This window comes from Ambystoma mexicanum, chromosome 1p (genome assembly GCF_040938575.1).
Source record: "Ambystoma mexicanum isolate Mex_15411 chromosome 1p, UKY_AmexF1_1, whole genome shotgun sequence".
Lineage (NCBI taxonomy): Eukaryota > Metazoa > Chordata > Amphibia > Caudata > Ambystomatidae > Ambystoma > Ambystoma mexicanum.
Genome location: NC_090921.1, coordinates 155,247,528 through 155,260,873, shown reverse-complemented (window position 1 = coordinate 155,260,873; position 13,346 = coordinate 155,247,528). Strand labels below are relative to the sequence as shown.

The 13,346-nt window shown below is 46.9% G+C and overlaps 1 protein-coding gene across 4 annotated transcripts in view; it reads left to right on the top strand.

The window, feature by feature from the left end:
• LOC138567454 (protein phosphatase inhibitor 2-like) overlaps nucleotides 1-13,346 on the top strand; it is a 2,745,435-nt gene that overhangs the window by 713,167 nt on the left and 2,018,922 nt on the right. For all 4 annotated transcript variants that reach the window (XM_069645683.1, XM_069645676.1, XM_069645667.1 and 1 more), the window contains one exon: nucleotides 3,893-4,040. In XM_069645683.1, the coding sequence (XP_069501784.1) occupies nucleotides 3,910-4,040 (131 nt within the window). In that variant the 5' untranslated portion in view covers nucleotides 3,893-3,909. The remainder of the gene's footprint in view (nucleotides 1-3,892; nucleotides 4,041-13,346) is intronic.

Below are 13,346 nucleotides of genomic sequence, written 5' to 3'. Positions count from 1 at the left end.
ATGCACACTGTTACCATGACTCTCAAGCAGAAACAGTGATTAATGGTGAGTCCAAGTCAATTTTCAATCGCAGCTGTAACTTGTATGATGCGACAAATTATCCGACAATCAGACATGCCTCAAGTATTCATCAATCCATATGCAAACAATGGTCGTTGTGGTAAGCAATTATTGTCAAATAATTCAAGTTGTTTGAGCTCCAACGCTGCTCAAAGAGCTATGCTCCGCAGTAAAAGCGGGAACTGAAAACAGCCTCACAAGCCCCGACACACAGACGTGTCTGCGAGTATTCAACAAGTATTGTCAAATAATTCAAATTGATTGAGTTCCAATGCTGCTCAAAGAGCGATGCTCCGCAGTCACAGCGGGAACTCAAAGCAATCTTGCATGCACCAGCACACAAACGTGTCTTTGAGTATTTGGCAATCAATATTTAGGGCCTCATTACATGGATGGCGGTGGACCAAGGTGCTATTAGCACCTTGGTCCATGCCGGTAAAATACCGGCACTGCCTTGGTGGAAAGGGGAATTACCGCCCTATTCCAAGGTTGGTGGGGCGGTAATTCCCCCTTCCCCCATTGCCCTTCCCCATTCCCATTTTTTCCCCATAGGGCATAATGGGAATGGGGAAGGTGCTAATTACGGCACCGCAAATTGCGGTACTGTAATTAGCACCCTGGTCCCTTTGCGGGTTGGTTTTTAACGCCTGCAAAAAGCAGGCGTTAAATTCCCCAACCCGCAAAGGGACCTCGTAGTAATGCGGTAAGGATTTACCGGTACCGGTAAAATACCGGTACCGGTAAACCCTTACCGCCTACCGTGTAATGAGGCCCATAGTCATCTTCGTTCAAGTAAACAGTTAATGATAAATAATGCAAATTTGATAGAGCTCCAACGCTGCTCAAAGAGCAAAGCTCCACAGTCACAGTGGGAACACAAAGCAGCCTTTGGCACAAATATAGTCCGGCAGCTACTTTATCCACATAAGTAAAGTCATTTGTTGCCAAGCAGAACGTGAGACTCTTTCTCGGCTGAAGTTGAACGAGCCCGCCGTTGCCTTGGGCCTCTGTTGCTCAAAGGGTAACTCACTCCAAAGTCGCAACCGGTGTATTTTCAAGTAACATAATCAAACTTTCAAAACAGTATTGTGGATGTTGCACATAGATAGTTGGAAAACGATCTGCCTTGGCGAGAGAGTCTCTTCCATTCAAAGGCAAGCTTCGAATGTTTATTAATCGATCGGAGCTCAAAGAGCCAAAACGCTCCGCAGTTGCCACCGATGTTTGTTTGTTTTTGTATATGAGCAGAAGTTTGTATGGATGAGAGAGTTGTACTGTACGCACTTCAAAGTGTTGTGAGTTCCTTTCTTTCTGGGCACACTACGATGTTCAAGAGGAACCTCTATCAATAAGCAAATTAATAATGTCTTACCAGCACAACAGTTTTAGAAAATAGGTCCGGTCGCCCGTCGCATGTCCCCAGGCACAAGACACAGGACACACAGCTTGCATTACGTGCATGCGCAGTGTTTAAGAGGAGTTCCTTGGTATTTTTGATGGAAATAGAAACAGGACTCCCACGCTGCAGTAAACTGACTTTAGAATCAGGAGCCACGAGGACACAACCTCCTCACAGTCAGCACAGGACTCACAGCTTGCACACAGTGTGTGATTTAAATACTGGGGATACACTTGGCAAGTTGTGGAAATACTTTGTTGATGCACAACAAAATTGTATCTCAGCGACAGACTGCTTGGCCTGGAGACAATACTGGATCTGGTACACCCCTGAGCAGTGGCCATTTCACTACCTTTTTTCGTGGCATTTGCTCCTGGGGAGCCAGCCCCCAAAGTCCCATTCTACTTCCCCAATCCACCTTCACTCCACACTACCCCAAAATCTCATTAGAAATATACCCTTATCTGCACGGCCCCAACAAATGTTACACAGAAATGCATCGATACCTTTGTCTTCTGTGTGAAACAATCTGCAGTTAAAAAAAACAAAAAACGTGTCAGTGTGACTTGCTGGTTCACCAGACGTGTCTTTGAAACCTTGCAATTACTGTTCTGATGTTGTGGGTTCATTTCTAACTTTGCTAAAACACTAGCTATCAACCCCTCGGTGAATAAAACTGACTCAATTTAAGGGGGCAAGTGGGTTTTTCTACATTAAAAAGTGTGTTGTACTCTGAGAGAGCTTAAAGATCTCTTATTTGGGAGTGGTTTGCAGGAGATGCCTTATAACTGCCCTGCATGGTATTCCCAGTGGTTTGTGAAGCTTCAGTGGTTTTAGGCTAACCAGTCCCAACTGGTTGGTAGAGTGGGGAGGGTCAGGGACTTCAGGACTGGACTGCAATGGAGCCCTGTCATTGTACTTTGCCATGTGACAGGAGAAGAAGGAATGTGACTAGGTGATCCTCCTCATATAGTCCACAGGCCCACCATCCACTGGGTTGGTGGTGGCACCAAAATCCTGAGTCACCATCTTGATGGTTCCCAGAACCAGGCATGGAACCTTATTAGACCGGTGATAAGAATTGTGTTATTATATATATAGCTGTTCCACACAGCCCCCCTAAAAGCTTGGTCATCAGTACTTGACTTTGAGCGCTTGGCCACAGTTACAGTAGTGGTGAAAACAAAGATGCAAAGTCCTTGGCTTGTTTCAGCCACAGTACCCACCCCTGAATGGTTGTGACCCAGAAGCCCTACCTCAACTGCCAGATGCACAAATTTACTCCAAGGCAATGGGAAATGGTCAGATATCATAGCTTTTGGGAGATGCTGTGGGCCTGCTCTCTGCTTTGCTCTTGCTTCTATGCAGTTATTATGAGTGAAAATGGGGCACTTTTGAACCACCACCTACGTGGGGATTCTCTAAGGCTCTTGTATGTCCCTGGCAAGTGGCTATGGGGAATGAGATAGGCCTGCCGCTTAGAATCCTCACAATCCTGCTCCCAGATGAAGATTGCTGAGGTTAAGTTGCCCTTTAGTTTATTGAAGTACAACTATTTACACCCATGGCATTTACAAGAGTCTCTGCACTTCACTATACTTGTGAGGGCCTAGTTGGCTGATGATCTACTAATGATATATATGTATATGATATATATGTTAGCATGTATTTCATATACAGGCAAACTCCCAAAACATTGGGGCTGCCTGTCACCATATTCACTTAAGAGTGTTGAAGGCCAGGCCCTCACACGTATACCAATACCAGTGTGTGTGGGGGTGAGAGGAGTTGGCGGTTGCACTCATCTAAAGCAGGAGGGCTGATCTACAATAGGAGAAAGAAGCAAACGAATGAAGTGATAGTATTAAAGGTAAGTCAATTCCCATGGAATCATTGATTAGGGTTGGAGTTGGAGCCCTAAGCTGAGGGCCTTTCAGTACTACATCCATCCCTATGAATAAGTACCAGAGACGGCCAGTTTCCTTAGCTTATATTGCTATTGGGAATAAGACCCTTTGAATGTGTATTGAATTGCAGAAACCTGTGAGGCTCTTCTTTTCTATTTCTCCTGTTTTAAAACGCAGAATGTAAATACATTTTAGGCCAGGTAGTGTTAATTTAGATGCTGTTAAACTGTTTTTCTAACATGTTGGTCCCTTGAGTCAACTGACTTGAGGTACTTTATAGATTGTCAGTACTGAAAAATAGTAATGTAATGTACCATAAAGGTCCAGTAGCAGAATAGTAGCAGAAATTGAGTACATTAGGAAATTTAGCTCTGATATATGTCATTACAGTTCCTTTGTACTGGGATGCATTTGATTATATCTTTCCACGTTCTTAGTATAGGGACATCCTTCTAGGACGTGACCATAGATTCTTATGATGATGGCACCTATGCTTGTTGGAAGACGTATATGTTCTGTCTTTCAGGTGGCAGATAGTGAAGCATGGAGAAGACACAGGAGCCGGTATTGCCAGGGTCAAGCAGCATAGGCAACCAGAAGCCAGTTCGAGGAATCCTAAAACCACAGACCACTACCAACACCTCTGTAGCTCAAGCTAAACAAGCATCAGAAAAGTAAGTGGGAGAAGGGGTGCACAGGAATATGCAGGGTTGGGAGGATTTGAGTATCCAGTTAAGTCTGGATCCACTGAAACCTAAGACAGAAGCAAGATCAACCAATTTATAGTGCATGGGTCTCCAAGTTAGACTCTTTAGAACCCCAATCCTTCACAGAAAGATCACATTACTAGAGAACGGGTCTCCCTGTCTTGTCCTGAAAAACCCCAAACACTCACAGAAAGCACGAACATGCACAATTACTAGAACTGGAGTCTTTAACTGTGGTCCTTGAGAACCCCAACCAAATGGGATAACTTGATCTCTCACCAGATTACCTGTATTCAGATGTATGTGGATATCCTGAAAACATGGAATAGAGTAAGGTCTGCAGGACCCAACTTTTAGACCCTTGTATTAGAGAGTCAGACACCGTGAATAGCAGACTTTGGCTGCATGTTTTTGGTCCAGAAGAAGCCACTAGCTATTTTCCCTTTGCGCTGACAATCATTATGAGCCCATGTGGCATCTCCCCAACAGGCTCAGTGTTACTACAATGCTGTCCAACGTTCATATAAGTGTCAAGTCTGTCGGAAATACCAGCAAGGGACATAATGGATACTATGTCTTGTATGGATATAGCTCAGCTGCCAGGCCATATATCGCCTAGGATGGTGCACATGTGTTGGTCAATGCGACCTGATGTTACATCATTCTGTCGCATAATTGGTATCACAGTGCCTCTCAGTTTTATTTTTTTCACTGCATGCTTTGATGCACCATCATATAGCTTTAACCTCTCCAGCAAGCTTTTTTATTTAATATGCATTCACATACTTTTGAATATTCCCACTTTTTAGGCTGGGGATGCCACCCGAGAGGTGGGAATATTTACAGGTGATGTGAATCTGTAAAAGACAATTCTGAAGTTCTACATGGAAGGGTAAGCAAGTCATCCTTTTGACCAGTCATTTTCTGCAATGTATATCTAAAACAGAATAAAAGGCCTTCAGCTTTCGTATACCAGGACAAGTACACATCAGTCATATTAAAAACAGACTCTAGTACTGAATTATCTACTGGATCAAAATGGCGTGTTTAAGGAAGGCATGGGGCCTCATTACGGGTTGGGCGGTGCGGAAATAACAGTGGCGGTAAACCCGCCGCCACTGTTATTTCCGGACCGCCCGATCTCGAGTCCTGCAGGCGGGAGGTGGTGTTCCCGCCAGGTCTGACCTGGCGAGTTAAACACCCGCCTGCAGGCAGACGTGGAAACACCGGCACCATCACGAGATGGTATGGTGCCGGTGTTTCCACTTCTCCATTACCATTGAGTCCTATGGTACTCAATGGGAATGAGGATTTACCGAATTCCGCCTCCGGAATTACCGGGTCACCGGGGTTGTAATGCCCCGGTAATTCCTAGAATCACGGAGGCGGAATGGTAATACGAGTCCGGCGGTAACCGAGCCGAAAAACCGGCAGGTTACCGCCGGTCTCGTAATGAGGCCCATGGTATCAAACAGTAAGACAGACACAAGCGATCACAGTTAAAGAGTGTTTATTGAACTTCAACTGGGTTTGAAGAACACCTATCTAATCCTAAATATAAAGATGGGAGCAAGCTACAACCGTCAAATAATAACACAGTCCTAGTGGTGTCTTGTCAAAATGAAAAGGCCTATACTAATAAACCTATTGCCAATCCTTACTTCTAAATGCAAATAGTGTGGGAAGCAATGTTATGCAAAAGAAAACTGTTCAAGAAATGATATGTCAGGATATTCAACCCGTTGGCTTCCCTTCCCCACGTTTTCAGCATGGTACAAAGCGGTACACTCAAGCTTAGCACAGTTTGTGACTTCTCTAGCACAAGGTTGCAGTTCATATCTCAGTATCAGGGCCTTCTGTACCAAAGTCTCTTTGCCATTCAAAGTCTCTTACTTCAGCGGGCCATATACGACAAACAAACTTTCAAAAGACCCTTTTCCTCAGGATTCTCATGTACAACTTCTTGGGTGATTTTCGATTCACCACGGGTCCCCCTCTGCTGGGCTCAGACCCACTTTAACACAATCTTCTTGGGTGATAACCGGTACAGCCGGATCCCCCTAAGCTGTGCTCAGACTCCGTTTAACACAAAAACTTCAATTGGTCTCCCTCTGCTGGGCTCGAACCAGATTCCTGTATTTTTCAAAACTTTCTCTATTTCATCAAGACCAAAGACTTTTGACTGTGCGCAGGATTTTGCTTGACCTGTCGCAGGACCACTTTGATTCACATTTATTCGCTCACTTTCAAATGATCTCTCTCCGCCCGGCTGAGATCAAATGTATCTACTTTCGTTACTCATCTGGTGGATACCTTAGAGACCTTCGATTGAGCCCCAGGCGGTGTCGGACCACTCTGTCAAAGGTATTGTAGCTTGTATTGAAGTTCAATCACTCATCAGCAGTTTAACTTTGCTCGTGTATCTTATCATACGCGTTTTAACAATGCTTTTTACAGTGCTCACCATACAATGTTACTCCATGCAACCTTGGCTTCAACACAGACCGGTTTTGTATCGGTCTCCCCAAATCACTGGCTGTGTTGATTTCACGGACGCTGCTTTGTTCTTGGAGCCAAGGACAGTACCACAGTGGCTGGTGATTCTCCCAGCCTTGATTATTGACGCAGGAAGGCCCTGGGTATCTCCGACACACAATGCAAGATTCTTCAGCCTGTTTTCCTGGTCTTATGTTTTCCAATCTTTCGAACTTATGAAAGCAATGGTTTCTTGTTGAAAAGGTTAAGAGTACTTCCCTCCTGGTTATCCTTTTCTGTTTCACCGTCTTTCTTCTCTCGTTAAACTGCCATCTTGGAAATGCTATTTCCTTGTGTGTTTTGCCTCGCTCAGAGTGTGCTCTCGTGCTCCACCTTTTATCAGTGTGGGGAAGTGTAATGAAAGTCAGGTGTGAGTGATTGTCGATAATTTCCTGAACTCGCCTGACCATGGTAGTGGGACATGTCAGGTACATGGCTCATGTGTTAGTCTATTTTCCCTTAGAGCAGGCTGTCAGTGATAAAGTGTTTGTGTTGTAAAAGGAGGGTGGGGTGGGTTAAAGTTCCTAAATATCCTACCAGGTAGGCAGGGAGAAAGGTGTTACAAGGAAGAGGATACCACGTCTCACCATCCGGTGTCCCATTCCTACTCCCTGAAGACCCCTCACCCAGGGGATCCTCCTGCACTGGTCTACCCCCAGGAACTGCATCCAAAAGCAAGGGCCGTGTCCTGCCCACCTGGATGACAGATCCCCGGGACTAGTGGATGAGACACCTTCTGGTTTCCCACACGTGTCAATGCCTCATTGTTGTTGGATATGGAAATCCTTAGAAAGTTAAAATCAAATAAAAAAGACTTTGGTCAGATTGGTGGTCTCAGTGGGGTGTCAGCTAATGAAACTAAATGCAGTTTTCAAGGATAGATGCTCTCGAACCGTATGAGCATATGCAATCATCCATTATGGAATATTATGTATACATGTGCATTTTCTAAAGCATACATGGCTGTGACATTGGTGCAATATTGGTTGTCCTCTACCTCTTGTCTGTATTTTGTTTTAAACTCTTACAATATGAGGGAAAACACGATATTCCATTATCATAGTGTCACTTTTGTCAACTGTAGCCTTTTTCGTTGTTTGTAATTGTTAGGCAGAAACCCGTGCAGTTTCCTTAGGGACCACTGCAAAAGGCTTAAGACTACAGGGGTTGGCAGTAAACCCAATTGGTAGCAGTCTGTACCACCCAGATTTACCTGGTAGCTGTGGCTGAGCAGCCAGACTTCTCTCAAGAAGAGTTAGACAGTATATAGAATATACAAGATAGGTACCAAAATACAGTAGCACAAGTAAACACTGACCAGAGCTTTGGTATCAAGTATATAATTATTTATTTAAAGACACACTTAGAGACACTCTAGCACTATTATTGTAAGCAAGTTAAAAAAACACAGTCACTATTAATATATATACATCCATTATTCCTTATTAGAAAAGTTTTAGTTAACACCACTTATTTCCAGACAGAGGTGAGCGCTTAACTAAAGATGGCACTCCAATAAGTTAAGAAACAGTGAGGGAAAAGGCAGAAATTAGGAACAGCACACAACACAATACTTTAGAAGCACTCAGCAAGACAGGAAAATCAAAGTCTACTTGTGAGCAAAATGTTCAGAGGCCAGGCTCCCTCTTGGAGAGAGTAGAACACCAATGCGCCCAAGATCACACAGTTTAAAAGGCTTGGAAAGTCTTGCAGAGAGTTTAAAAAGGAATCAGTTCAGCTCAGAAAAGTTCAGTTAGCCAGCCTAGGGCCAACCCAAGTGGTAAGATGAGGATTTACGAGACACCCCACACAGACCGTTGCGAGGGAGGCCAGGCGGACACAGTACCTTGAAAGTGGAGAGAAGCCTCCAGCGGGGCCGGTTGGTTGTTCCTGTCAGTGGATGCAAGTCGCAGCGTCGTCCAGAGGAAGAGAGGATCTCGACGTGGAGGAAAGCTGAAGGTCGTTGCACTGCCAGGGAAGAAACCAGCCGCGGAGTTCTCCGGTTAAAAGGTACTACCCTTTTATTTGCGGTAGTGGTAAAACATGGTATCCCGGTTGCCGGGGTGCTTGGCACAGGCAAGGCGGCCATGAGATGATCCGGGAAGGGGAAAAGGCGGGCAAACTGGTTATCCCCACCAATCAAAGGAAGAAGACTCTTCGGGATGAAGATCTCCTCTGTCGTTGGAAGAAGTGGTGAGTCGGTTCAGCAGGGCTCCACCAGTGGTGTCGTCGTTGCAGGTCGGCTCAGCTTCTCCCTCTTCGGATTCTTTGGTCCTGTGGCGACTTCTGAAGTCCCAGTCCCCAAAGCCCTGCTTTTATGCAGAAAACCCCCATTTATCAGTCCTAGCTGTCACTCAAACATGCTAAGTGGTGAGCCAGGCGGCTCACCACTGGGCCAATCACACAAGAGTGTGACTTGAGTTGCCGAGGCAACTCAGTCCAGGGTGCCTAAACCCCCTCCCACACCCTCTGTGGTACCCAGACAGAGTGGCACCACTTTGGAGGGCTTCTGTGCAGAAGCCCACCAAAAGTGGAACAAAGGGCTCAACTTCGGGTTGGAGTCACAGAAGCGAACACAAATGCCATTTTGGAACCGAGTTCTGGTAAAAAATACCAACCGGTGAATTAATATTAAATAAATAAACAGGCGGTATGTTTGAGGCTATGTTAAAAAGGATTAGCCTCGAACAATGGGAAAATCCCATAGGAATATATTTGCGGTCGAATATAAAAAGTAGTATCCACTGCCACAAACCAAAACTCGCTCAGGGGGGACTGGTCAGTGCCCCCTCGAACAACAGACCCAGGGGCAATCAAATTGCCCCTACCAGTACGCCCACAATATGATGGTTTGTACTGGTTCTGTTCACAATTTAGGACTAGTGAAGCCAATGGTGACTTTACATGCCCTGGGAGACAGTAGTCAGTCCCAGGGTACGGAGTCTATGTTTGGGGGTCACTATGACACCCCTATGTTACGGCACGGAGGTTGCTGTGTAACACACATACCAAAAACACATGAAGCCCTATGGAGTAAAAGACCCCATAGCCCATAAAACACATTACAAAGTCAAAGGATATCTCAAATCATGTCTAAGAGTGGGAGAAAAAGAGTCTCACTCTTAGCAGGAGAAAAAAATAAACCCCAAAAATCCAGCAAAGCTGCTGGGGGACTCACTAGGTTTGGGAAATTAGCCTTAACAGAGAATTCTCCCTAACAGTAATCCCCTTTGACTTTTAACATAATTATGTTATTATGACACATAATAAATGTGGCAGTGAAATCTGTGGAGGGCCGAAGCGATGGGCGTTTTCAGAGTTCATTCTCATGGGTTTGGCTTTTGAGTCAGACTCACAGGGGTCTCTCATTCCAAGTCAAAGCTCACAGAGGTCTCCTGGACGCAAGATAATGGCTGGACACCGGGTGGCTAATAGGTAGATCTCTGACCAAAGAATGTGGCTGCTGCCTTAGGCTCTGGAGCAGGAACAAACTGTGAAGCAGAATCCGCCTTGACATGGCACAGAAGCAGGGGCATGGAAGATATATGTTGAGCATAAGGTGCAGACCGTGGGCCTCATTACACGGTAATAGCACCTTGGTCCATGCCGGTAAAATACCGGCACCGCCTTGGTGGAAAGGGGAATTACCGCCCTATTCCAAGGTTGGCGGGGCGGTAATTCCCCCTTCCACCATTGCCCTTCCCCATTCCCATTTTTGCCCCATAGGGCATAATGGGAATGGGGAAGGTGCTAATTACGGTACCGCAAATTTGCGGTGCCATAATTAGCACCAAGGTCCCTTAGCGGGTTGGTTTTTAACGCCTGCTAAAAGCAGGCGTTAAAGTACCAACCCGCTAAGGGACCTCGTAGTAAGGCGGTAAGGGTTAACGATCACCGGTACCATTACCGGTGACCGTTAACCCTTACCGCCTATCGTGTAATGAGGCCCCGTATGTCTAAAACAGGGGCAGTGATACAAGGTCAGCACAACTGAGAAGCGGTCTCAAAAGAAGGCAGAGATACAAGTCTACAGGTGGGCAAGTATGCTCAGTTTGAGTAGCAGAGTTATACCCTACCCCTGGGGTTGAGGATTACTTTGAAGGGCAAACCAGGCCGTATGGACTGAGCATGTTTAATATGTGACCACTGCTACACCGTGCATGTTTGCTCATGCAAGTATCCCCCAAGTATGAGCAGCATTTTCTGTAGTTCAAATGGTGTCTGGTGGCTATTATTGCATTGCACCATGCCACTGCAACTTGCCCATTTCGCCCTTCCCACCTTGGATTCATACAACAATACGTCCCAATCTGCTTCTCCAGCCTGTACCTTCTGGGATCCTTCTCCGTGAGGAAACACTGGTAAGTGCACAGAGGGAATTACGCAGAGCGGAATCTGGGCGTGCATGAGAGACTCAAATTCATGGTACAGCTGAGGAACAGGGGAAGGCATGCGCCCAAAGCAATCGGGAGCTTTGGGAAGTATGTCTGCTAGGAAAAGAGAACATACTGACGGAGCAGGTATAGGCCTCATGACAGAGAATTGGCAGCTCTCACAAGATTTGGTTGGAAATGTGTTAATGGCAGACTAAACGGAGTCTGGTGTCTTTCGAGTCCACATCTTCCCATTATCTGGCACCTGTCAAGTTGCTTCTGCTGGAATCCTTGCGGTATTTTTTCCTTGGCCCTCGCAACTAATGCTATGACCAAGTAGCTCCCTTTCTTCCTCATGTGAAGGCATCACGGAGCATGACACAGGCAACAGATTCAAAGTTCAAAATAAAACACTTTATTAATGTACATGTTAGGTTGGAAAAAGGCCTAACTTGCCCTTTGCTGAGGTGGGATTTCCCTACCTAAATGAAACTAAGGAAAGTCTGAGTCAAACGAGTATGGAGGTAAAGAACAGCCCTTACCGTCACAGAGCAAATACTGTGTCCGTGTTGCTTCAAGACGGCTATTAGAGGGCGATTAAGAGTACGCTGGCACGAGCTTTGCTCCATGCCGGTAAGGACCTTACCGCCCTGCTGGTAAAGGGCGAAAAATCACCCTTACCGGCATAGCGCGAAGCGCAAATAGCTCCACCGCCATCCATGCCGCCGGCATTAGCGGTGACCATTATTAAGCGGAACCAGAAGTAGCGTCATCGCACAGAAACGGGAAAGAGCACGGCGGCCATCTTTAAAAACACAATACATTGCCATCCTCTGTAACCAGGACCCATATCACCACCACACCTGTCCCATTATATACTTGCAGCATATTACAATGCCCAAGGCACTAAAAAAGGGTGCTGCATGCTTGCGCAAGGAGCGCTTCTCAGAAGAGGAGCTCAACATGCTGACAGACCCGCTGGTAGAAAATGGGGATGTTGTCTTCTCCGATGACATGCGGCAACATTGCAATGCAGTGGAAAAAATAGATATGGGCGGAGGTGGCGGCGAAAGTGAGTGCCGTTGGCACCACCCCGCACACAGTGAAAGATGTCCGGAAGCGCTGGGACGACCTGCGCTTACGCAGCCGCAACATCCTCTCTGTTAACCGTAGCCAGGGGATGGCAACAGGTGGTGGTGCGGCCTCCCCCATCAAGATGCAGCGCTGGGAGGAGACCTGTGCAAGCACCATCGGGATGGAGGCAATCGAGGGAGTGGGGGACATGGAGCGTGGAGCCCCGTCATCAGCTGATGCAGGTTGGCGTCCCAATTGAATCACTGTAAAAAGTAACACAATGATGTTCCCCTGAACTGACAATGCAATGATGCAAAGCAGGATCCACCAGACACATGTTTGCAAGACTGCCTACAGGCAGTGCACAGCACCATCTTGTCCACATGCATGATGCACCCCCATATGTTACATCCCAGACGCATACCTGCATGACCCACCCAAGAGGCTAGCTACCCGTATGTCACTACCCCAACGCCAATTACCTGCCATTCCATAGAAATGCAGCTACCCCAATGCATGCCTGATGCATGTAGACCCATCACTAATGGACTCCCTCTCTTGGTCCCCCATAGGCACAGAATCTGAGAATGAGGATCAGGACCCCAGGGAGGATGTTGCAAGACCAGCCAAGAGGTCCAGGGACATGGAGCCAGCAAACCGTCCCTCAACATCCAGGGGAAGAGGGCAACCTGGACTACTGCGCAAGCCCAACACAACGCAGGAACCGACAGCACAAATTTGCATTACGGACACCACCACAGCACCCCCACCAGCCACATCCACACATGAGCCAGTGGCTGAAGGCACGGTATCCACTGCAAGCAGTACCGTTGGGGAGACAGCTGCCACGGCAGCTGTGTCGATGATGAAGAACACACACCTTCACCCGGAACACCTACTGCTACAGGCCCCCAGCAGTCACCCCAACACTCCCCACCCAGCAATCAGTATGCCAGCAGCCATGAGCTGTCCGCGGTGGAGTCCTGGCCAGGGAGCTTCAGCCCCACGGGGAGTATGCATGAGTCCCCACCCATTCCGCATGCACCAACAACATCTGCCTGTGTCCGGGAGTGTCCCGGACAGGCAGGAGGGCCTCAGGGCAATACAACAGCGCCAGGAGGAGCTGACAGGGCTGCTGACCCAGCACATCATCGAATGTGGCCAGGCAAGGGAGGAAATCAGGGAATGCACAGCATCCCTCAAATCTGCCATTGGGTCCACTGGCAAAGACATATGTAGCAAATTGGTCCTCACCCAAATGGTGTCAGCAATGGAGGCCCTGCGTCCCACA